The sequence below is a fragment of the Mus caroli genome, chromosome 9 (assembly GCF_900094665.2).
Source record: "Mus caroli chromosome 9, CAROLI_EIJ_v1.1, whole genome shotgun sequence".
NCBI lineage: Eukaryota > Metazoa > Chordata > Mammalia > Rodentia > Muridae > Mus > Mus caroli.
This window is the reverse complement of record NC_034578.1, coordinates 17352178-17373686: the sequence shown is the minus strand read 5'-3', so window position 1 is coordinate 17373686 and position 21509 is coordinate 17352178. Positions and strand designations below refer to the sequence as shown.

At 48.7% G+C, this 21509-nt stretch overlaps 1 protein-coding gene across 5 annotated transcripts in view; it reads right to left on the bottom strand.

Annotated features, from left to right (window-relative positions):
* Window positions 1-6094: 6094 nt before the first annotated feature.
* The window catches only part of Slc44a2 (solute carrier family 44 member 2), a 33924-nt gene continuing 18509 nt past the window's right edge, over window positions 6095-21509 (bottom strand). For 2 of the 5 annotated variants that reach the window (XM_021172277.1, XM_021172276.1), the window contains exons 3-22: window positions 19118-19191; window positions 18938-19022; window positions 18694-18778; window positions 18458-18568; window positions 18305-18365; window positions 18097-18220; window positions 17923-18006; window positions 17723-17835; window positions 15996-16127; window positions 15567-15666; window positions 15389-15481; window positions 14967-15051; window positions 14025-14287; window positions 13847-13941; window positions 12998-13101; window positions 12836-12909; window positions 12585-12655; window positions 12357-12445; window positions 8558-8642; window positions 6095-7436 (exon numbers count right to left, since the gene is read on the bottom strand). In XM_021172277.1, coding sequence (XP_021027936.1) covers window positions 7330-7436; window positions 8558-8642; window positions 12357-12445; window positions 12585-12655; window positions 12836-12909; window positions 12998-13101; window positions 13847-13941; window positions 14025-14287; window positions 14967-15051; window positions 15389-15481; window positions 15567-15666; window positions 15996-16127; window positions 17723-17835; window positions 17923-18006; window positions 18097-18220; window positions 18305-18365; window positions 18458-18568; window positions 18694-18778; window positions 18938-19022; window positions 19118-19191 — 2035 coding nt within the window. In that variant the 3' untranslated portion in view covers window positions 6095-7329. Of the gene's footprint in view, window positions 7437-7932; window positions 8109-8557; window positions 8643-12356; window positions 12446-12584; window positions 12656-12835; window positions 12910-12997; window positions 13102-13846; window positions 13942-14024; window positions 14288-14966; window positions 15052-15388; window positions 15482-15566; window positions 15667-15995; window positions 16128-17722; window positions 17836-17922; window positions 18007-18096; window positions 18221-18304; window positions 18366-18457; window positions 18569-18693; window positions 18779-18937; window positions 19023-19117; window positions 19192-21509 lie in introns of all 5 variants that reach the window. The other 3 variants (XM_021172275.2, XM_021172274.2, XR_003837607.1) reach the window with 3 other exon arrangements.

Here is a 21509-nt window from a genome sequence, read left to right as displayed (position 1 = left end):
ACTCAGGAGGCAGAGGCAGGAGAATTTCTGAGGCCAGCCTGGTCTGCAAAGTGAGTTCCAGGACAGCCAGGGCTATACAGAGAAACCCTGACTCGAAAAACAAAAACAAAAACAAACAAAACAAACAAACAAACAAAAGATGCCAGCAGCCAACAGCTGGGCAGAAGAGACATAGGTGGAGATTAGGATTCCTGTGCTCGCAGTCCAAGGAGAACCAAGAGAAGAAGATGAATGGAGGAGAAGCTGCCATGGGTTAGGTGAGTTCAAAAGAAGATGGCCCCAAGGGCTGGCCAATTGGAGTTAAGAGCAGCCCAGATGGTCTGGAAAGCAACCTTGTGCCAGGGCAACTCCAATCCTTAGAAACCTATCAATATGGCCAACTACCCTCTTGAGGGCTTCTGTCTTATCTCCTTCATCCACGGCTGGCTCGTCCCTAGGATCTCATCACGCTGCTGCGTTCTGACTGCCCACAGCAGCACAGCAGACTGATTCCTGTTGGTGATGGCCCCAGCTAGCAACAGCCTGTGGACAGTGGACAGAAGACACAAAGGGGATTGTAGGAGGAGCTATTTGTCTCATCTTTAATACTGGTCACATGTGACCTTCCCCATGAAAGGGGCCTGGAAGGGAGTTTCTAGGGAGGGACACAGAGTTAAGGCCATAAAGAGCCTGTCTTACAGGAGAAAACCTGGGGAAAATAACACTCCCTGGAAGACAGTTGCAGACTGGGATTCTTGGCCCCAGACTTAGATGCGCTTCCAGGAAGGAATATCCAGCAGTTCTTATATCCCTCAGGTTCAAAAGATAAGAAAACTCCTCTACCTTTACCAGTCCTGCTAGCAATGGCCCTGGCAGAATGCATGGACACTGATGCTGTAGAGGTAGGCAAGGAACAAGGGCAACGTAGCCAGCTCTACTCAGGCCAAGACAGATTCACGACTGTGCAGAAAAGCAATCGTCAGAATCAGATAACAGCAGCAGCAGCAGTGTCCTCTGCGACCACAGAGGGTTAGATTTGAGTACCACTGGAAAGGGAAGCATGTGGTTTTTAATGAGAAATGCTGATTTATGCTAATCTATCAAGGATAGTATAAAAAAAATGCCCAAAAGTCATTAAAAAGGATTAAGGTAGAGGTACAAAGGAGAGCTGGTGGGATACTGCGCAATGATGCCCGTGAAGCACCAACCCATTCCTCCAGCATCAACTCAGGAGGTGTCATCTAGTGAGGTGGAGGGAATAAAGTAGAATAAGTAGAAAAGACATTAAATACTGATTTATTGGTTTATTTAATGGTTTACTTAAAATACTGCATCTCTTGCTCCCTGGAACAGATTGACCCGGAAGTAACTGAAACAGGTCTTTACCTTTAACAACCTGATGACTGCCGGGCTTGTGTGCCTGCCCCACCTTGGGGCTTTAGAGTATGAAATGACACAGACGAGATCTAGATCTAGAACTGAGGCCTTTTGGGTAGCATCCTGGCTTCAGTCCAATCATCTCTCTTCCATTCTCATTGGTGTGGGAGCACTCACTGACACAGAAAGAGTCTCACAACAGAGGCAAAAACTCATACACATAAAATAAATAAAACAAAATTAAGAATTAGCCAGCTGTGGTGGCACACACCTTTAATCTTAGTACTTAAATTAAACCTGAGAATCGTGAGGAGAGTGCTGGGCATGGTTGCGCAGGCCTTTAATCCCAGCACTCAGAAGGCAGAGGCAGGTGGATTTCTGAGTTTAAGGCCAGCCTGGTCTACAAAGTGAGTTCCAGGACAGCCAGGGCTATACAGAGAAACCCTGTCTCGGGGAAAAAACAAAACAAAAAACTGAATCAGGAGAAAATACCAAATCTATAATTGTCTAGCTAAAGCAACTGTATTTGGGGGTGTACCTGGGATGGCAAGCTGGCTGTCTCTCCCTAAATTGGGATTTGAGACAGCAGCTCTTGAGGTCCTTTTGGGGGGAGGGGGGGAGGATTTCGAGACAGGATTTCTTTGTGTAGATGTGGCTGTCCTGGAACTCACTCTGTAAATCAGTCTGGCCTCAAACTCAGAGAGATCTGCCTGCTTCTAGAGTGCTGGGACTACTACTAAACTACTCTTACTTAACAGAGATTGGTATACGAAGTTTGTATGGCAATTCCAGACACAAATGGTCCTGAAGTTTCTTTTGCAGCAAGTCACAAATGCAAAGTGTCCAGCATAACTGAGCCCTTAGCTCCCATCTTCATCACAGAGGAGGGAGGGGAGGGGAAGGAGGGGGAGGGGAGGGGAGGAGAGGGGTGGGGGAGAGAGGGAGAAGATGCCTTGGAATTTCTGAATCTCAATGGATGAGCCTGTTTCTCACTTCTGCCCCTGAGCATCACACCTAGCCTGCCCTCCTCTGCCTCTGCTCCTGGGCCTAGTGCTTGCTGATGGAGCTGGAGAAACACGCAGACATACTGACATACTGACATACAGACAGACATTCTAGCATTCTTTCTTCAAAGCCATCATGTTCCTCAGGCAACTAGATGAGTCCTAGAGCTTTCCTCCCAAGACTAAAGCCAAGAGTGACAGAGTGTGCCTGAGATACCATCTACTAGGGAGCCTGAACCAAGATGATAAGTTTGAGGCCAACTTGGGCTACTTAGGAAATTGCAGGTCATCTTGAGCTACACCGGTATACACTATCTAAAAAAATACTTAAAGGGCTGGAAGTATTGGTATACATCTTTAATTCCAGGACTCAGGAGGCAGACGCAGGTGAGTCTCTCTGAGTTTGAGGCTAGCTTGGTTTATATAGAGAGACCCTGTCTCCGATTTATTTTTAAAAGTGGGGAGGGTGACCTGGAGGACGGCTCAGTGCTTATGAGACTATTCTTCTGCAGAGGCCTTGTGTTTATTTCCTAGTATCTACATGGCAGCTCCCAATCACCTGTAACTACAGCTCCTGGGCATCTGACACCATCCTCTTACAGCCTCTTCCCTCACACATATACGCAGACACATACATAATCATAAATATAAAATGTAAAGTGTAAAAATAAAGTTAAAATTAAAGATATATTTGAAAAGGAGGGAAGGAGGGCTGGCTCAGTTGGTAGAGTGCTTGCCCAGCATACACAAAGCCCTGGTGTTTTTTATTTTTTGTTTTAAAGATTTATTTATTTTATATATATGAGTGCTCTGTCTTTATGCACACCAAAAGAGGGAATCATATCCCATTATAGATGGTTGTGAGCCACCATGTGGTTGCTGGGAATTGAACTCAGGACTTCTGGAAGCTGAGCCATCTCTTTAGCCTCCAAAGTCCTGGTTTTATCTCCAACATCATCATATAAGCTCAATGTAGTATCACAGGCCTGTTATCCCACTGCTGGAGAGATGCAGACAGGAGAGTTCAAGGTTATCGTCAGCTAAAGATGGAGTCAGAAGACATTCTGGGCTACATGAGACACTGCCTCAAAAAATGGAGATGTGACTGAGTAGGAAGACACTTGCCTGGTGTGTGCCAATCCTGTTCAATACAATACTTTCTACTAAGAAGGAGAGCCACAGAGACAGATGGGGTTATGGGGCCTTTGATAGATCCGAGATTTTCCAGGAGCAATAGTTGGCTACATGCAGTAACAAAAGAAGGCAACAGGTGGCAGTAGTACGCCTTCAGTATGACAACCAGACTGACCCAAAGAGCCACTCAGAAACAAAGCTGGCTTCTTAGCAGCTAAAGGCATTTGCCACCAAACCTGGCGACCTCAGTTTTCTTCTTAGGACCGTAGGAGACACACACCCACACACATGTATTTTTTTTTTTACCTGAATACACACACACACACTAAAAGAATAAATGTAAATTACTAGAGAGATGGTTTATTGGTTTAGAGAACTGGCTGTTCTTCCAGAGGTCCCGAGTTCAATTCCCAGCAACCACATGGTGGCTCACAGCTATCTGTAAGTCCAGTTCCAGGGGTACAATGCCCTCCTCTGGCCTCTGCAAGCAATAAATATGCAGTTGGTACACAGACCATATGTAGACAGAATACCTGTACAAATAAAAAAAACATTTCTTAATAACTTTTTAAATTATATGAACATTGGTGTTTTGTTGACATGTATGTGTATGAAGGTGTCAGATCCCCTGGGACTGGAGTTACAGAGGGTTGTGAGCTGTTATGTGGGTGCTGGAAATTGAACCTGGGTCCTCTGCAAGAGCAGACAGTGCTTTTAACCTCTGAGCTGTCTCTCCAGCTCTGGATCTGTTTGTTTGTTGCTTGTATTTTGAGACAGGATTTCTCAATATAACCAACCCTAGCTGTCCTGGAAATCACTCTGTAGAACAGGCTGGGCTTGAACTCACAGAGCTCTGCCTTGCCTCTGCCTCTGGAGTGCTGGGATTAAAGGCCTTCACCGTCACATCCAGCTTAGGTTTTTTTTTTGTTTGGTTTTTGTTTTCTCAAGACAGGGTTTCTATGTATAGTCCTGGCTGTCCTGGAACTCACCTTGTAGCCCAGGCTGGCCTCGAACTCAGAAATCCTCCTGCCTCTGCCTCCCGAGTGCTGAGATTAAAAGCATGCAGCACCACGCCCAGCTTAATTATTTTTTAATTAAAAAAATTTTTTTAATGATTTATTTATTTATTATATGTAAGTGCACTGCAGCTGTCTTCAGATGTACCAGAAGAGGGAGTCAGATCTCCTTGAGATCTGACCATGTGGTTGCTGGGACTTTTTTTTTTTTTTTTTGGTTTTCTCCAGACAGGGTTTCTCTGTGTAGCTCTGGCTGTCCTGGAACTCACTTTGTAGACCAGGCTGGCCTCAAACTCAGAAATCTGCCTGCCTCTGCCTCACGAGTGCTGGGATTAAAGGTGTGCACCACCATGCCCGGCTAAAAATATTTTTAAAATAATTTTGAGCCAGGCTGTGGTGGTGCATTCCATTAATCCCAGAACTCAGGAGACAGGCAGGTAGATTTCTGCGAGTTCAAGGTCTGCCTGGTCTATAGAGTGATTTCCAGGATAGGGAGGGCTGTTACACAGAGAAACCCTGTCTTGAAAAAAAACCTTAAAAGTACTTGTGTTTGTGTCTGTATTTGCATGTGGGTGTCCAAGACGACCAATGTGTCAGTTCCCCTGGAGCTGAAGTTACAGGAGGTTGTGATTTGGCTGATGAAGAACCTGGGAACCAATCTGGTCCTCTGTGGAGCAGAATACACATAGAACCGCTGAGCCCTCTCTCCAGCCTCTGTATTATTATTATTATTTTTTTCCCGAGACAGGGTTTCTCTGTATAGCCCTGGCTGTCCTGGAACTCACTTTGTAGACCAGGCTGGCCTTGAATTCAGAAATCCACCTGCCTCTGCCTCCAGAGTGCTGGGATTAAAGACATGAGCCACCACTGCTCGGCTATTATTATTATTATAGTATCATCATCATTTGCTATTTTGAATATGTAAGTGCCATTCAGAATGGTCCTCTTCATAGCTGAGCCTTCTTTCTCCACTTGCAGCTTTAAAAAGAAGCAAAAACAACAGAAAAACGAATTGGGGGGGGGTGCTCACAACTGTCTTAGGTCCGGAGCACCCTAAGTCCTCTCCTGGTCTCTGATACCAAAGAGGCACGGGCATTGTGCACAAATGCACATGCAGACAAAATGTCCAAAAGCATAAAAAATGTAAACAATAACTGTATCCTGATCTTGCAGAGGAACCAATTGACTTCAGCCCTGAAAGGGGGGCTCACAACACCCTAAGTCCAGCTGCAGCAGCTCCAATGCCTCCGTGGAGCTGCATCTATGTGGGGCACACTCACCCACACACACCCAGAAATTACAGAATATACTAAAGTAATACTAGCTATCCTTGACTGTGAGACCTCAGGCTCGGGTGCTGGTGCAGGGTCCGTGTCCAGGGCAGTTACTGAGCGGGAGGAGAGGCAAGTGGCTGTTTCTGGATTCTAGGAATCAGTTCCTAGTCTGAAGCTTCTGTTCACCAGGGTCCTACGGGACAGACCCAACAGAAGCTGCCGAGCACGCTTGGGAGGTAAGCTCCAGGCTGGCTCTCTTCCTCCTTCCCTTCCAGCAGCATCCCACACTCCTATTAAGCACACCAGGTCAGTCTCTGTACAAGAGGCACTTTATTAACTGGCCGGAATGCAATTACATAAGCACAGGGCTGGGCATACAAGAGGGTGGGGTGGGATGGCACACAAGGCAGGCACAGGAAACCTTGGGACCCCAGGCTGGGGGCCGTGTCTCCAAGATCCTGCTATCTTACGGATGGCCAAAGTAGGGGTGAGAGGCGGGTCTAAGCATATGGTAGGTAAAGTGAAGAACCAGTCTACTGGCTCCCAAGATCAAGAAGTTTGGCAAACAGATTCTCTAGTTTCAAGTGAAAGAAACCAGATAGGCCTAGTTCATTTGGAATATAGAACACACCCACACCTCAGTCCCTGAAACCATCCCTTGGGTGAACTTAAGTTTCTCATCTCTTACAAAGAGAGCAGTGTGCATTACTGGCAGAAAAAGGGCTGGGGAGACAGGCCCTATTTTCATTCATTTTCCAACCTCAAGTTTTCCATTTAGAAGCCATCAGTCAAAGCAACTCTGTAGGGTCTAAGTACAGAGGCCTGTTTTCCACAACTACTCCCAACCACCACCACTCAATCGTTCCTCACACAGGGCCCTCCTCCCAGATGCTGTCTGTTTATCCAGAAGACTCCTCCAGTTCTGGGTACACATTTCTTCCTGTGACCACAGCCAGCTCAGGCTGGAGGTGGGGTTACATATGAAGGCACTCTTGGTGGCTCCATCCAGTTCTGGAGCCTGATGGAAGAGAAGCAGGTAGACCCCTTACTGTCTGTCTAGGCTACAAAGGACTAAGAGTGAGACGTGTATTTGCTGGCCCTTAAGTACATCAGCCATGGAGATCCAATTCTGTCCCCACTGGGGAGCTTGGCGCTAGTGTTCGTTGAGCTGACTTGCCCACTCTCATCCAGTCTTTTCCCTCTTGGCCAGAAGGGTTACTGAAATACAGAGAAGCTTGCTGCAGACATCCTAGGGCCATCTCCCATCCCCGACAACAAGTTACTTCACCATATTGGCACCGTCTGCGCCTGTAAGAGCTGGAGAGATCCATTCTGTCCCATCTTCCGGGGCTGCACTGAAAACTCCCAAGTGCCCTTTGGCGTAGGAAAGATGCCCCAGTCCTCTAGGCTCCTGGAAATGGGAACTTGGGGAGGGTGCAGAGAGGCAGTGATGTGTTAGGCAAGTCTGATGAGCTGGGGACTCTGACCCAGCTGCACAGCAAGCACCGATCCCGGCGTCCTGAGAGGTCTGGGAGGCAGATGTCTTTAGGATTCTGCTACTTTCTTGTTGGTTTTATTCAAGAGTTTCTTGAGAGTGGAAGACATGAAGTAAGGCCTCTCGGCTGAACCGTCATTTCTCTCCAGATCCTCCACTGTGGACAGAGCCCCAAAGCAGGTAACATGAGAGGGAGTCAACAGGCAGGTGTGGGGGTTGGGGTGGGAGCAGGGAAGGGAGGGAGGGTCATAGAAAAGCCTCAGGGTTAGAAAGCAACACACAGGAGAACAGGGCGTGGCAGCAAAGGCCTGCTACCCAAGGTATTTAAGAAGCTGAAACAAGCCAGGCTCAAGGGCTGCTTTCACTACCTTAAGTCCCAGGCCAGCCTGGGCAACTGAGAGAGAGAGAGACAATGTCTCAAAATACAAAATCAACAAGGCTAGGGGCATAGTTCCGTGGTAGAGCACTCAGAATCCTCCAGGGAGGGCCTGAGGGAGGGGCTCCGTGGCTGAGCCCCTGCCTAAATGCTCCAGTGAGAGGATGGGCTTAGGGCTCAGGGAGAGGATGACTGCCTGGTTTTGGAAAAAGGGGTAAGGAATGACTGCAGGAGCCCCACGTGTTCCCAGTCAAAGAAGCGCCGCAGTCACACGCACAAACCCGGTCTCCAGAGGCCCCCTGGCCAGCTTGCCCGGCTCCCTCACTGTCTACTCCTCCTCCACTTCCTCCTGCTTGCCCTCCTGCGGATTCCCCTTCAATAGGATGCCTCTCAGCTCAGGCGACATGAAGTAGGGTCGCTCCTGAGAGCCGTCATTCCTCTCAAGGTCCTCACCTGGGCCCCCCAGGAACCAGCAGGGGGTGGAAAGTGGGGTGGTCAGGAAAGGAGGGGGTTGGAAAAGGGAGGCAGAAGAAAAAATGGAAAAGAAGCCAGCAGGCATGGGGGAGAAGGGGAGGAGGGAGAAAAAAGACACGTGGAGACCAGAGTTAGTGGCAGCCATGGACCCTGTGCTAGTCCCCAACAAAGCCAGAAATTTCAAAGCCACAGACCCAGGGGACAGAGTGTTCCAGCTACATCTTGGTGGCAGGGGGGTGGGGAACAGTTAGCTTGAAGCGCGGTGAGGAAGCCAGAAAGGCATGCATGGGCCTGGAAGGGACACCTCCAGCCCTGGGGAACTCTGGGGTAAGGGTGGCTTTGTGCTTTCATTGGAGGGAGGCATTTCCTGTCCTCTGGGGAGAAGGAAGTCAGGGTCCCTGATGGGCTGAGATAAAGGGGTCACTCACAGAAACAGAGGAACAGCGTGTCCACGCACATGCCATAGACGCTGAAGAAGCCGTGCGCGATCAAGTAGGAGCCGATGATCACTGTCTGTTCCGGAGAAAACATCTTGTTCCAGCCTGGCTCAGGTGAAGAGCAACCCCGTCCCATCACTGTCCTCCCTAGGCTAAGAAACCTCTCCCTCTCATGAGCCAAGAGGCTGTCTGCCATTATAGAACTCATGGCAATCCTCCTGCCTCATCTTTAGAACATCTTTTTACCTTTTACAAAAGATCTGTGTGAGTGTGTTGTGAGCATGTTTATATGGGTAGCATGTGTGTGCCTGATAACCATGAACATCAGAAGTTGCCGACCCCCTGGGGCTGGAGCTGAGAAGGGCTGTGGGGCTCTATATGGGTGCTGGGAACTGAACCCAGGTCCTCTGCAAGAATAACAGTGCTCTTAACTGCTGAACCATTTCTCCAGCCCTAAAAGCATGGTTCACGCCTTTAATCCCAACACCTGGAAACAGAATGCTCAAGACCAGCCTGGTCTACATAGAGTTCCAAACCAGCCAGGGCTACATAGTGAGATCCAATCTCAAAAAAAAAAAAAAAAAAAAATCATTTATTTTATTTATCATGTCAATATGGCCATGAGTAAATCTTTTCCTGTTTCCGTCATGTTTACTTTTGATTATATGTACGTGTACAGGTACCCAGATCACCTGGAACTGGAATTACAGAGTCTAGTGCAGTTGCTGGGAACTGACATGAGTCTGTAGTAAGAACATCACCCTCTTACTGTACTGCATGGCTCCTTCTCTAGCCTTAGCCTTCAGTGGGCTGTGGTTATGGGTCAGTGCACAGCTCAGTCCACTTGGCTGTTGGTGTGTGTGAAGGCCAGGTCAGTATCGGATATCATCTCTCTCCACCTTAGTTTAAATGTTTGTTTTAATATCTATATTACATTTCATGGTAACATACACACCCCACAGTATGCTATGGAGTCAGAAGAGAACTGCAGTAGGTGACTCTCTCCACCCACCATGAGGGTCCAGAGGACGGCACTCATGTCTCCAGGCTTGGTGAGTTTCTGAGCCTCCTTGCTGGACCCTCGCCTTAGTTTTAGGAGATAAACTGCGTGATTGGCTAGAAAGTTTGGCAGTGTCTCTGGGGATCTGCCCAGTACTGGAGGTCTCCATGTGCACCACCGTGCTGTATGTACTGTGGCAGGAACTTAGGGTCTTCCTCACCTTAGCATGAGTCACTACACCCAGTCCGATTAGATTAGATTTTTTTTTTTTGAGATAGTCTCACACATTTTTCCGTCTGGCCTCAAACAAGTAGCCAAGATGAAACTGACCACCTTATCCTCCTGCCTCTACCTTCTAAGTGCTAGAATGACAGGCCTAAGCCACCAGGTCTGGCCTTCCACATTTCACCTTAGGAGAACCCAATCAGCTCCACAATGCTCCTTGCTTTTTCCAACCCCAGGGCCTTGGCATATGCTGTTGAGTTTCTAGCTCACCTAGCTTTTACTTTCACCGCTAACAGCAAGTCTTCAGGTCATGCCCCTGGCAGTAGTGTCTGATTCTAGACCACTCATGCTACAGATGCTCCTAGCACTATAGACGTTCCCTTGAGGTTTTACCCAGCTGCAGTTTTGTTTTTTTAATTAAAGATTTATTTATTTTATATATGAGTACATTGTAGCTGTCTTCAGACACACCAGAAGAGGGTGTCAGATCTCATTACAGCTGGTTGTGAGCCACCATGTGGTTGCTGGGATTTGAACTCAGGACCTCTGGAAGAGCAATCAGTACTCTTAACTGCTGAGCCATCTCTCCAGCCCCCAGCTGCAGTTTTCTGAGCATTCTGGGGCATTATGGAATTGGATCCCACATTCCACAGGGCCACATGGTGTGTGCCTATAATCTCAGTACTTTGGCAGCTCAAGTGCAAGGCCAGCCTGAATCTGAGGCCAGCCGGGGCTGTACAGCAGGTGCCAGGACTGCCTGGGGCACACGAGAGATGGTCAGTGGATAAGCATTTGCTGTGCAAACCTGGGGACCTGAGACAGACTCTCCAAACCCATGCAAGCATCAGGTGAGTGAGGCGGCCCCCTGTAATCCCAGCACTTGAGACTGATGATAGCAGCACCAGGGCAAGCTGGCCACCTGGACTAGCCAAAACCAGGGAGCCCTGGATCCAGCAGGAGACACTGCCAGGAAATAGAGTCCAGACCTCAGGCTCTCTGCTATTCCCCTTTGCCTAGACATTCCATACTTTCTTTTTCTTAAGATTTTTCGAGACAGGGTTTCTCTGTCTGTCCTGGAACTTGCTTTGTCAAACTCAGTGATCTGCTTACCTTGGTTTCCCAAATGCTGGGATTAAAGGCATGAGCCACCACTGCCTGCCTTTTTTTTTTTTTTTTTTTTTTTGAGATAGAGAATTCTGTAGCTAGAGCTGGCCCTGAATTTACTGTTCTATTTCTGATTCTTTTGCCTGTTCTTCCTAGTGTTGAGATGGCAGGTGTGTGCCATCAGCATCATCATTGGATAATGTCCAACGCATCTAACCTGCAAGGCCTTTTCTGCGGTGACACAATGTGGCACAATCCCAGGGCTTGGTAGGCAGAAAGATCAAAAGTTCTATGTCGGCCTGGGTGTCAGTCAAGGAAAAAAGGCAAAGAGGGGAGTTTTGGAGAGTTGGCTTAGCAGACAAGCGTACTGGCTGCAATTCCAGAGAACCTGGGGTCAATTCTCAGGGCCCGAATGGCAGCTCACAACCATTGGTAATCCCACATCCCAGGTCCAGAGAATTTGATGCCCTCTTTTGGCCACCACGGGCATCATGCATGCATGTGGTACACAGACACACATGCAGGTAAAACACCAATACACATAAAATAAAAGCTAATAAATAGAGATAATTAAAGGCACACACCTTTAATTTCAGCACTTAAGAGGCTGGGGTAGGCAGATGTCTGAGTCTGAGTCTAGCCTGGTCTACGTAATGAGTTTCAAGTCAGTCAAGGCTACATGGAGAGACTTTTGTTTCGAAATAAAAAACAAAGCCACTGAGTTTGAGGCCAGCCTGGTCTACATGGCGAGCTCCAAGTCAGCCAGAGTTATGGAGACAAACCCTGTCTCAAAAAACAAGAAAAGAACAGGGCTGTGGTGGCCCACTCCTGTAATCCCAGCAATTGGGAGGCAAGGGGAGGTGGATCTCTGGGAACTGGAGGCCAGCCTGGTCAACAGAGCCAGCTCCAGGTCAGGCAGGGCTACACAGAGAAACCTTGTCTCAAAAAACAAACGAAACAAAATGGAAAAGAAACCTAAATAACAAAATAACATTTTTCAACAATAATAGTAAGAGTGATAATAAGATCTATTATTAATAATATATATTATTAATTATATGTAATATATATTATATATGTGTATATGTAATTATTATTAGGGCTGGCAAGATGGCTTGGTGGATGAAGACACTTACCACCAAGCCAGATGACCTGAATCCAACCCCTAAAACATGGAAGGAGAAGAGAACCACTTCCTACAAGTGTCTAAGTGTCTTTGACTTTCCACAAGTGCATCTATCCAGCACAAACACAATAAACAAATGTAAAGGGCAGTAACTCTAGTTCCTAAGGAAAAGTCCCTCCATCCCTGTGCCTTCAGCAGGTATTCAGTAAATATTTAGAGAACAAATAACCAATGACTGTGCCACCGCCCAACCGTCGCCAAAGAAATCTGAGCAATTCCCGACCCCTATCTTCAACCCCCTGCTTCTACCCTGGTCTGTCCCCAAAGGTGCTCACCAGGATCGGAACCCAGTAATAATTGAGAGGTGGGGCTGTATCTTGCACAATTCTGATCCGATGGGTGAAGAAGAAGAAGGCCAGGATGCCTGTGTTGGGATGAAGGGACAAGGCTGAGTCCTCAAGGAAGGACTCCATAGAAGATTACGCGAGCCTGACACCAGCTTACAGGTCACTCCCGACAGGCTCCCAGACGCCAGTGTAGACAGCCCCGGTGGCACCACTCACCCACACTACCCACAATCAGAAGTTTGCCCAACAGGAAGAGGAAGTCTGTAACTTTGTCCAGGACGGCCACCCTGTAGGGGAGAGTGAAGGGAGCGGTGTGAGCGTGGGTTCAGAGCCTGGGAGAGGGTGGAGGTGGGAGGGGAGGCACAGTAAGTGGAAGACTGGTTCAGAAAGGGGGCTAGGGCAAGAGGGGGGCTGGGAAAGGTGAGATAGGACAGGGAGGCTGAGGGGTGGAGGTGTGTCCCGCTAACCTGATGATATTTCTCATAAGCAGGAAGAAGGCGTTCCTGGCTGAGGTACAGAAGTTGGTGCCATAGATAGCAATCTGGAGTGAACAGAAGAAGGTATGAGGCCCATGGGATGGAGATGGGGAATCCTCCCACCCAGGGCAGCAATACAGCCCTGCTGTTCACCATGATGTAGGCATTCCTATTCAGGAATTTGATAAACTTCTCTAGGCACCAGAAGCAGCACTTGAGACAAACCATGAGGAACTTGGCAAACTTGTTCTGTGCAGCTGAAAGAGAACGGAAGGGATGAAAGGATGCCATGAGATGAGTTTCGTTTGAATGAGACCCCCAAGCTCCAGCAAGACAGCTAAGGATTGCAAAGTCTGAGGCTTGCCTGAACTACTACTAGGCCAGCCTCAACCACTTAGTGAGTCTGCCTCAGCGTAAGTAAATTAATCAATCCAGCAAAGGAATTGCCCAGGATCAGGAATTACGGTCATCCTTGGCTGTTTAGTGAGTTTGGATGCCAGCCTTTTAAAACAAAACAGGAGCAGTGATGTATACCTTCAATCCAAGCACTCAGAAACAGAGGCAGGTGGATCTCATATCAGAGTTTCAGGCCAGCTAGGACTACTCAGTAAAAAGCTGCCTCAAAACAAGACAGCTTTGTTAGTCAGAGATGCCCTTCCTGGATCCGACCCGCCCGCCCCTAGACACCCAGAACTCTGAGCAACTCAGTTCACTCTTCTCAGGGGCTCGCTTCGTTGCTCTGGCTGTTCTAGAACTCGCTCTATAGGCCAGGCTGGCCTCTAACTCTCACAAAAGGTCTGCCTGACTCTGGAATACTGGGATTAAAGGCCTGTGCCACCATGCCTGCCTTCAGTTGGCTCTTCCACCTGCTCCTCTGCCCCTCAGTCCCACCCCTTCACAAAGGGAAACCCAGGAGAGGCATAGCTCCGGCCCCACCCCTCAAGCAACACCCAATCAGGGGCTAAGTCCAGGCCCTGGCTGAAGCTACAGGAAGGGTGGCACCTTTTAGGCGCTGGTCCAGGTATTCCAGCATCACTCGGATGATCTGCACGATGGCTAAAATAAGGGAGCCAAAAGCCAAGGAGCCCGTGTGGTACCTAGAATCAAAATCTCGGATCAGTGGCCCGGCCAGAAGAGGTCCCTGCATCCCTCCCCTTCCCACCCCAACACTCCTATTTACCTGAGTGCTCGGCCAAAAGCAGAGAAGAGGGGGAAGGCAGGCATATCATCAGGCTTCCGCATAGCCCAGTAATAGGAGGCAAAGGCTCCGGCCAGTGTTACCTGGCCTAGGGCCAGCACAAAGTTGGCTAGCCAGAAGAACATGAATGCATTGAAGATCTGCAGGCCCAGCAGGGCACGGTGGTAGGTCGATTCGCCACCATAGAAGGCAAACTGGCAGCGGGCAGTGGGACACTGGAGGCTCTCATTCCGCAAGGGGAAGGTCTGGGGGAGGGATAAGGAGCCACAGTGTCAGTTCAGAGTAGCTGAGGCTAGACCAAGGACAGGTCCTAGAAGCAAAAGTATCCATTACGCCGGGCAGTGGTGGCGCATGCCTTTAATCCCAGCACTTGGGAGGCAGAGGCAGGCAGATTTCTGAGTTCGAGGCCAGCCTGGTCTACAAAGTGAGTTCCAGGACAGCCAGGGCTACACAGAGAAACCCTGTCTTGAAAAACCAAAACCAACAAACAAACAAACAAACAAACAAAACCCAAAACAAAACAAACAATCCATTACTTTAGTCCGGAAAAAGGTGTTAGCACGCCTGGAGAAATGGTTCAATAGGTAAGGGGACTTAAAAATGAGGACTTGAGTTCAAGTCTCCATCCTGCTCATAAATTCATGGGTGTGACCATGTGCTAGCCTGTAGCCCCAGTGCCATAGGGAGCTAAGATACCAGCTTAGCTCACTAAATAGTGAGAGATGCTGTCTGAAAGGAATAAGGTTGAGAAATATAAAGCAGTGACCTTGACAAACACATATGTACACACATGACACACACACACACACACACACACACACACCAGAATGAAGAAAGAGTTAGAGGGAAAAGAGTGACATCAGGTAAACATCTTCAAGAGGCGGCGGCCAGGGCAGCCCTGTCCTCCATCACAGGGACGCCTACCTCTGGGTTGCAGGTTTTCCTCAGAAGTGGGCAGGCTGTGTCATCAACAACCTTGTACACGGCAGTGTTGGAGGTGGACAGGAAGCTGAAGGCTCATTAAGGAAACTGAAAGCTGGAACTGAGACCCAAAGGTGTGGGGGAATTCAGGAGTGCTGGCTCACCCTTGGAGTCCTGAGACTTCAGAGCTGAGGTAGGAGGCCAGCTTATCTGATAAAGGTACTTGCCACCAAGCCCAATGACCCACTCACAGAGGGAGTACACAACTCCTGCAAGTTGTCTTTAGACCTCTAAATACTGCCACCCCTTTACCCAATATAAAGGTTATAGAAGTTTGTAAAACAAAGGGGGTAGACCCACCCTAACTGCAGGGCATTTTAGGGACACCTGTCCTTGGGGACCCCAGACTCATGAGGGGTAGATACACAGAAGTGCTGGCCCAGTAGGCAATGCAGAGACACAAGAGGAAGAAGGTCACCAGTGGGTAGAGCAGGGAGCACATGACATGTCCCACAGCCCTGGGGAGGAACAGAGACAGACATCAAGCTCAGACGGCCGGGCTGAGCCCCCAGGCACACACACCCCTGGCTCTCCAGGCCCCACCTGCTGGCTTCTTTGATGAGGGCGATGGCGATCAATATCCTTTTGCGCAGAAAGATAAGTAACAGGATGATGACCACTTCCAGGATGCTTAAAATGATCACTGTGGAGAAGGGTGGGCAGCCATCAGGGCTGTAAATTCACTTCCAGTCCCCAGAGTCACGGTGGAAGCAGAGAATTAGTGAGAGCTTCCTCTGTCTGACCTCCACACAGGAGGGCCTTGTTACAGACCACCCCTCTCAACAAGGAAGTATACAATTTTTAAAAGTTAAAAGTAATAAGAAATGAAATTGATTTAAGATATAAATAAAATAACATACAATTAAATGATTTCTCTAAAAGCTGAGAGTCACCCATTTCAGAGTCCTACTTCAATCCCTCCTAGGTTTCCCATAATACAAGCATGGGGGAGGAAGGGGTGCTGCAACTCACTAAAAGCCATCCAGGTCTGCCTCAAGTGCAGGTACACACGGAGGTCCGTCTGGAAGCCAAGGTCCACCAGGGAGACGTCGGAGCCTGCCTCTCCACGGAGTCTCGAGTACTCCATGTAGCAGTGGAAGATGCCTGTGTAGAGCCACAAGCGCAGACAGTAACTTTCCCGATTGTCTTTTGAGATAGGGTAGTATGTAGGGACAGGTACTATGGAGCACTGACTGGCCTGGAACTTAATATATTTATTGCTCAGGCTTGTGCTCGAAAAGTGGATGAAAGAATGAACAGGTATTAGGAAGCCTCCTGTCTAATGATAACCTGAGCCAGCCAGGCATGGAGGCACACCCCTTTAATGCCAGTACTTGGGAGGCAGAAAAGGGCAGACATCTATGCAGCCACTTCCAGGCCAGCCAGGGCTATACACTGAGACCCTGTCTCAAAAATCAAAAACAAATATCAAGTCACCTAACTTGCCAACAACAGCACAAACCATGGTTAACATGAACACCTTTCTTTGGTTTTTGAGACTAAGTCTTATTATGTAGCAGGATCCATACTCAAATTATGATCCTCCTGACTCCGCCTTCCCTGGCAGAAGATGACAGGCATGACCACCACGCTAACATGTATGCTTTGATATCTGGATCCCAAGATGAAAGGTCCTTTCAGGAAGTTTAAAAGGAAGAAAATCAGAATAAGGGCCAGTAATGGCTCAGTGGATAAAGGCTCCCACTGCCAAGCCTGAATTCAAACTCTGGTACCCACATAGTAAAAGGAGGAAAATCACTTTTGAAACTTGTCCTCACATGTACATGCACACAAACACACATAGTACATGAACATCAAAATACAGAAAAGCCAGGCCATAGCACTGCGTACATTCAATCCCAGCCGACAGGAATCAGAGGCAGGTGGAACTGAGTTCAAGGCCAGCCTGCTCTACAGAGTTAAGTTCCAGGACAGCCGGGGCTACATTGAGAAACTCTCTCACCCCCCTCCCCAAAAAAATCCACAGAAGAAGAAAACTTAATTAGAACACAAGACACTGGTTTGCAAGGCAGGCCTCCACCCCTCGCAGGCTCTCCTCTTGATATTATCATCATAATACTACATTACCACCTTCTCATTAAGTTTCCCACCCAGAAAAGCAATTATTCCCATTAGATGGTGGAAGTAATTATGCACAGGAGGCTTAGTCATGTGCCCCAGGACAGAGCTAGGAAGCAGCAAAGCTGGGATTTGAACTGGCACCCTGGACACCACAGTGAAAAGCCTAGTCACTGGGCTAAAGAGATGTCTTCACAATGTCTCTTGTTGTTGATTAAAATGACAAACGGGGCCCTGGGTCTCAAAGTTGAGAGGTAAATTATTTCTTTTCTTTTTTTCTGTGGTAGAGAGGGAAAGGAAGTCAGGGCCCTGCATGTGCTTGCATTAAACCACTGAGCCACAACCATAGCACCTACTGGAGGGCTACAGGTAAGTGCTTGAGTTATAAGCTTAGCCCCAGCAAGCTGGATTTCATCCATCCACTCCTGACGGGCTCTGGCTGCCTCAAAGTACCTACAACAACTGCATGAATCTCTACTTAAGCACGTTGGTCGGTTAAACAGTGAAGAACATCTGAAGGCTGAGGCTGGCTTTTCTGAAAGCTGTCCCGGGGCAGCAGACATTTTGCACTTTGCAGACCCTAGGTCTGCAGGGAAGAGGAGGAGGAAGGGGAGACGCACCATAGCCAAGCACCAGGATCACCATAACAATCATCACCCAGACCATAATGCCCGCCAGGAATCGTAGCAGGACGATGAACAGGAGACTCAGCACCATGGCAATGACCAGACCTCTGGGGGATAAGACAGGGGCATGAGTGACACTATCCTTAGCTCACAGATGTGGTAGCCAGGGGACAGCCACCTTCCTTCCAACTCACATGATAATCCAGTACCAGGATACAGTGTAATCTTCAAATATCTGCATGGCAAGTTGCCTGGCCTCTAGAACCTTGTTGGCCTTTCTAGGGTTGAAAGAGACTCAAGTCATACCCAGAGAAGGTCCGCTCCAGTCCCACCCCAGGATGCCACACACTAGAGGGCTGTCCTCTCACTTGGCACCCTCCACTAGATCTGTAATGTTCTTTCTGGCGCCATGTCCATCCTCATAGGTCGTCTCATTGCCCACCATGAGGACTCCTTTGTTGGCATGGATGGCGGGAAAGCACCGCTGGGCCACTGTGGGACCAGAAGGCGCTGTCAGAGGGAGTCCTTGCGGATTCCCCAGTCTGCACCTCATCCACGTGGGATCCCCATACTCACAAGGTTTGCTGGGGATGATAACTGCTGGACACTCCCCATCTCGGAGTATCTCAGCCACCCCCTGCAGAGAGAATAGGAACAAGCGAATCCCTGACAAAAGCCCCTTCTGGCATCCACCACCCGAGCACCAAAGGGGTCCGTCTTTCTGCTCACTTTATTATTCTGGAAGCCGGGCACACAGAACTGCTTGTAATAGTCAAAGTCACGAGTGTTGCGCGCACTCAGAAGGGTGAGATAGCGGTCTGGACACTGCTTCACGCAGATCTGGGGGAGCACAAGGAAGGGGCTATAGAATCAGGACAGAGACGCCATCCGGGACGGAGGTTCCACGTGATGCTCATGAGGAGAGCTCCGGGGAAACACCAAGGGGAAGAGGTGAAACGCATTACCTGAGGGGTGGGACAGTGAAACTCCAGCAGGACCAGGGGGTTGGCACACTTCACGATGTTGAAGTAAAACAAGAACGGTTTGTCCCTGGGGTTGGAGGAGGGTGAATAGAGTTGGTCGGGAGTTCTTACCCAACCTAAAGATGGCTCAAGGGGTTAAGGCACTCAACACCAAGCCTGCCATGGTCTGCCAAGACCCCCATATGGATGTTATTGCTTAAGTGCACATGCAAATAAATAAACTCACGCATTTTTTGTCCCCTTTTGCCCACAGAATTCGCCCCGGCTATCAGTGGGGTAGATCACCTTCCGAGGGTCTCCATGGGTCCAGGCTGTGGAGAGATGCAGAGACAGACAGACTCTGTCACTTCCCTGCCACAGCACCACCCTGGATCAAAGAGGCCATGCCGGCCCTTCCAGCACTTACCTATGATGCCCACAGCCACATAGCCTACGATGGCCAGGAAGAGCAACACACAGCAAATGACATCTGTGCATCCCCTGGGGAGCAGAGCAACAAATGACATTATACATCCCCTTTTTAGGAATAATCTGAAATGTGGGCCAAACAAACAAACTGGTTTGTTTGAGACAGGGTTTCCTCTGTATATAACTTTGGCTAGCCTTAAATTCACTCTGTAGACCAGGCTGGCCTTGAACTCAAAGTGATCTTGTCTGTCTTTGCCTCCCAAATGCTAGGATTAAAGATGTGTACTACCACGCCTGGCCTTTTTTCCCCATTTTTTGAAGGGGTCTCACCATGTAACCTTGGCTGGCCTAAAACCTGCTATGTAGACCAGGCTGGCGTCACTGGCGTCAAACTCAGAGACCCACCTCTCTCTGCCTCCTGGATTAAAGGCCTGTGCCACCAGGTCTGGTCTCTGTTCATTTTGAAAACTTTTAATTTTTACTTACGTATATGGGTGTTTTACCTGCCCAGTGTGTCTGTGAGCCATGTGTGTGCCTAGTGTCCATGGACTCCAGAGGAGGGCACCGAGTCCCCTGAACTGCAGTGCTGGGAGCTGAAGCCTGAGCCATCACCAGCTCCAGGTCATACGAATTTTACTGCTACTACATTTCCTAATGGTGTGTGTGTGTGTGGGGGGGTGCGTGAGTGTGTGCCTGTGTGTGTGTATGTGTGGGTGTGTGTGCAGGTGCATGTGTGTGTATGGGTGTGTGTGTAGGTGTGCAGGTGCATGTTTATGTACAGATGGTTGTGAGCCACCACGTGGGAAATGAACTCAGGACCTCTGGAAGAGCAGTCTGTACTCTTAACTGCTGAGCCATCTCTTCAGCCACCACTGCCACACTTCTCAGTCCACCACACTCGTGTGTGCGTCTGTGTTGTGAATGTATGCACATGACTTTGAGGGGTCCATTTTCTCTCCCCCCATGCAGGTCTGAGGGACTGAATGCCAGTCGTCAGGCTTTCTGGCAATGGTCTTGCTGAGCCGCCTTATCACCCTTCACTCTTTTTTTTTTCCGAGACAGGGTTTCTCTGGGTAGCCCTGGCTGTCCTGGAACTCACTCTGTAGAATAGGCTGGCCTCGAACTCAGAAATCCACCTGCCTCTGCCTCCCGAGTGCTGGGATTAAAGGTGTGCGCCACCACGCCCCGGCTCACCCTTCACTTTTTATTTACTTATTTAACACAGGGTCCCACATACTCAAGGCTCCCTCAAAGTTGCTACGCAGCCAAGTTCACCCTGAAATCCTGATGCTCCTGCCTCCACTCTGTGCTTGGGCTGCCTTCTCATCCCTGATGAGGTGAGTTCCCCCAGCGTGGAGTGGAACAAGCCTTCCTGAACACTGGGTAAGCACTCTGTCAGCCAAACCTTATTTCCAGTCCTGGCTTTAAGAAAACAAAATCTTGGGGCTGGAGAGATGACTCAGTGGTTAAGAGCAGCCCCTGCTCTCCAGAGGTCCTAAATTCAATTCCCAGCACCCACATGGTGACTCACCTGATGCCCTCATCTGGCATGCAGGTATACTTGCAGATAGAGCACTCATAAATAAATATATTTTTTTAAAAATCCGAGGTGCTGGAAAGTTGGCAGAGTAATGAAAAACCACTTGTTGCAGGCTGGGTGTGGTTGTGCACCCCTTTACTCTCAGCATTCACCAGGCAAAGACCGGTGGATCTCTGAGTTCAAAGCCAGCCTGATCTTCATAATGAGTTTCAGGACAGCCAGGACCACATAGAGAAACCTTGTAACTTTGTCTCAAAACAAAACAAACAAAAAACCCAAACCAAACCAACCAAACAAACAAAAAACCCACAACAAACCTCAGCCGGTATGATGGCTTGCACCTTTAATCCCTTAACTCTGGAGGCAGAAGCAGGTGGATGTCTGTGAGTTTGAGGCCAGCCTATTCAGCAAATCAATTCTAGGATAACCAGGGCTTTGTTACACAGAGAAACCCAAACCTTGTCTCAAAAAAACAAAACCAAAGCCAAACCAAACCATATCAGCATGTTGCTCTGGTCTTCTAGAGGGCACAGGCTCAATTCTCAGTACCTACATGGTGGCTTTTAGCCATCAGTAACTCCAGTAAAGGATACGGTGCCCTCTTCTGACCTCAGTGGGCAGCAGGCATGCATATAATGCACATACACACATGTAGACAAACACACACATAAAATAAATTTAAAACTCTATTTAAAAAATTGAAGCTGGGCGTGGTGGCGCACGCCTTTAATCCCAGCACTCGGGAGGCAGAGGTAGGTGGATTTCTGAGTTCGAGGCCAGCCTGGTCTACAAAGTGAGTTCCAGGACATCCAGGGCTATACAGAGAAACCCTGTCTTGAAAAAACCAAAA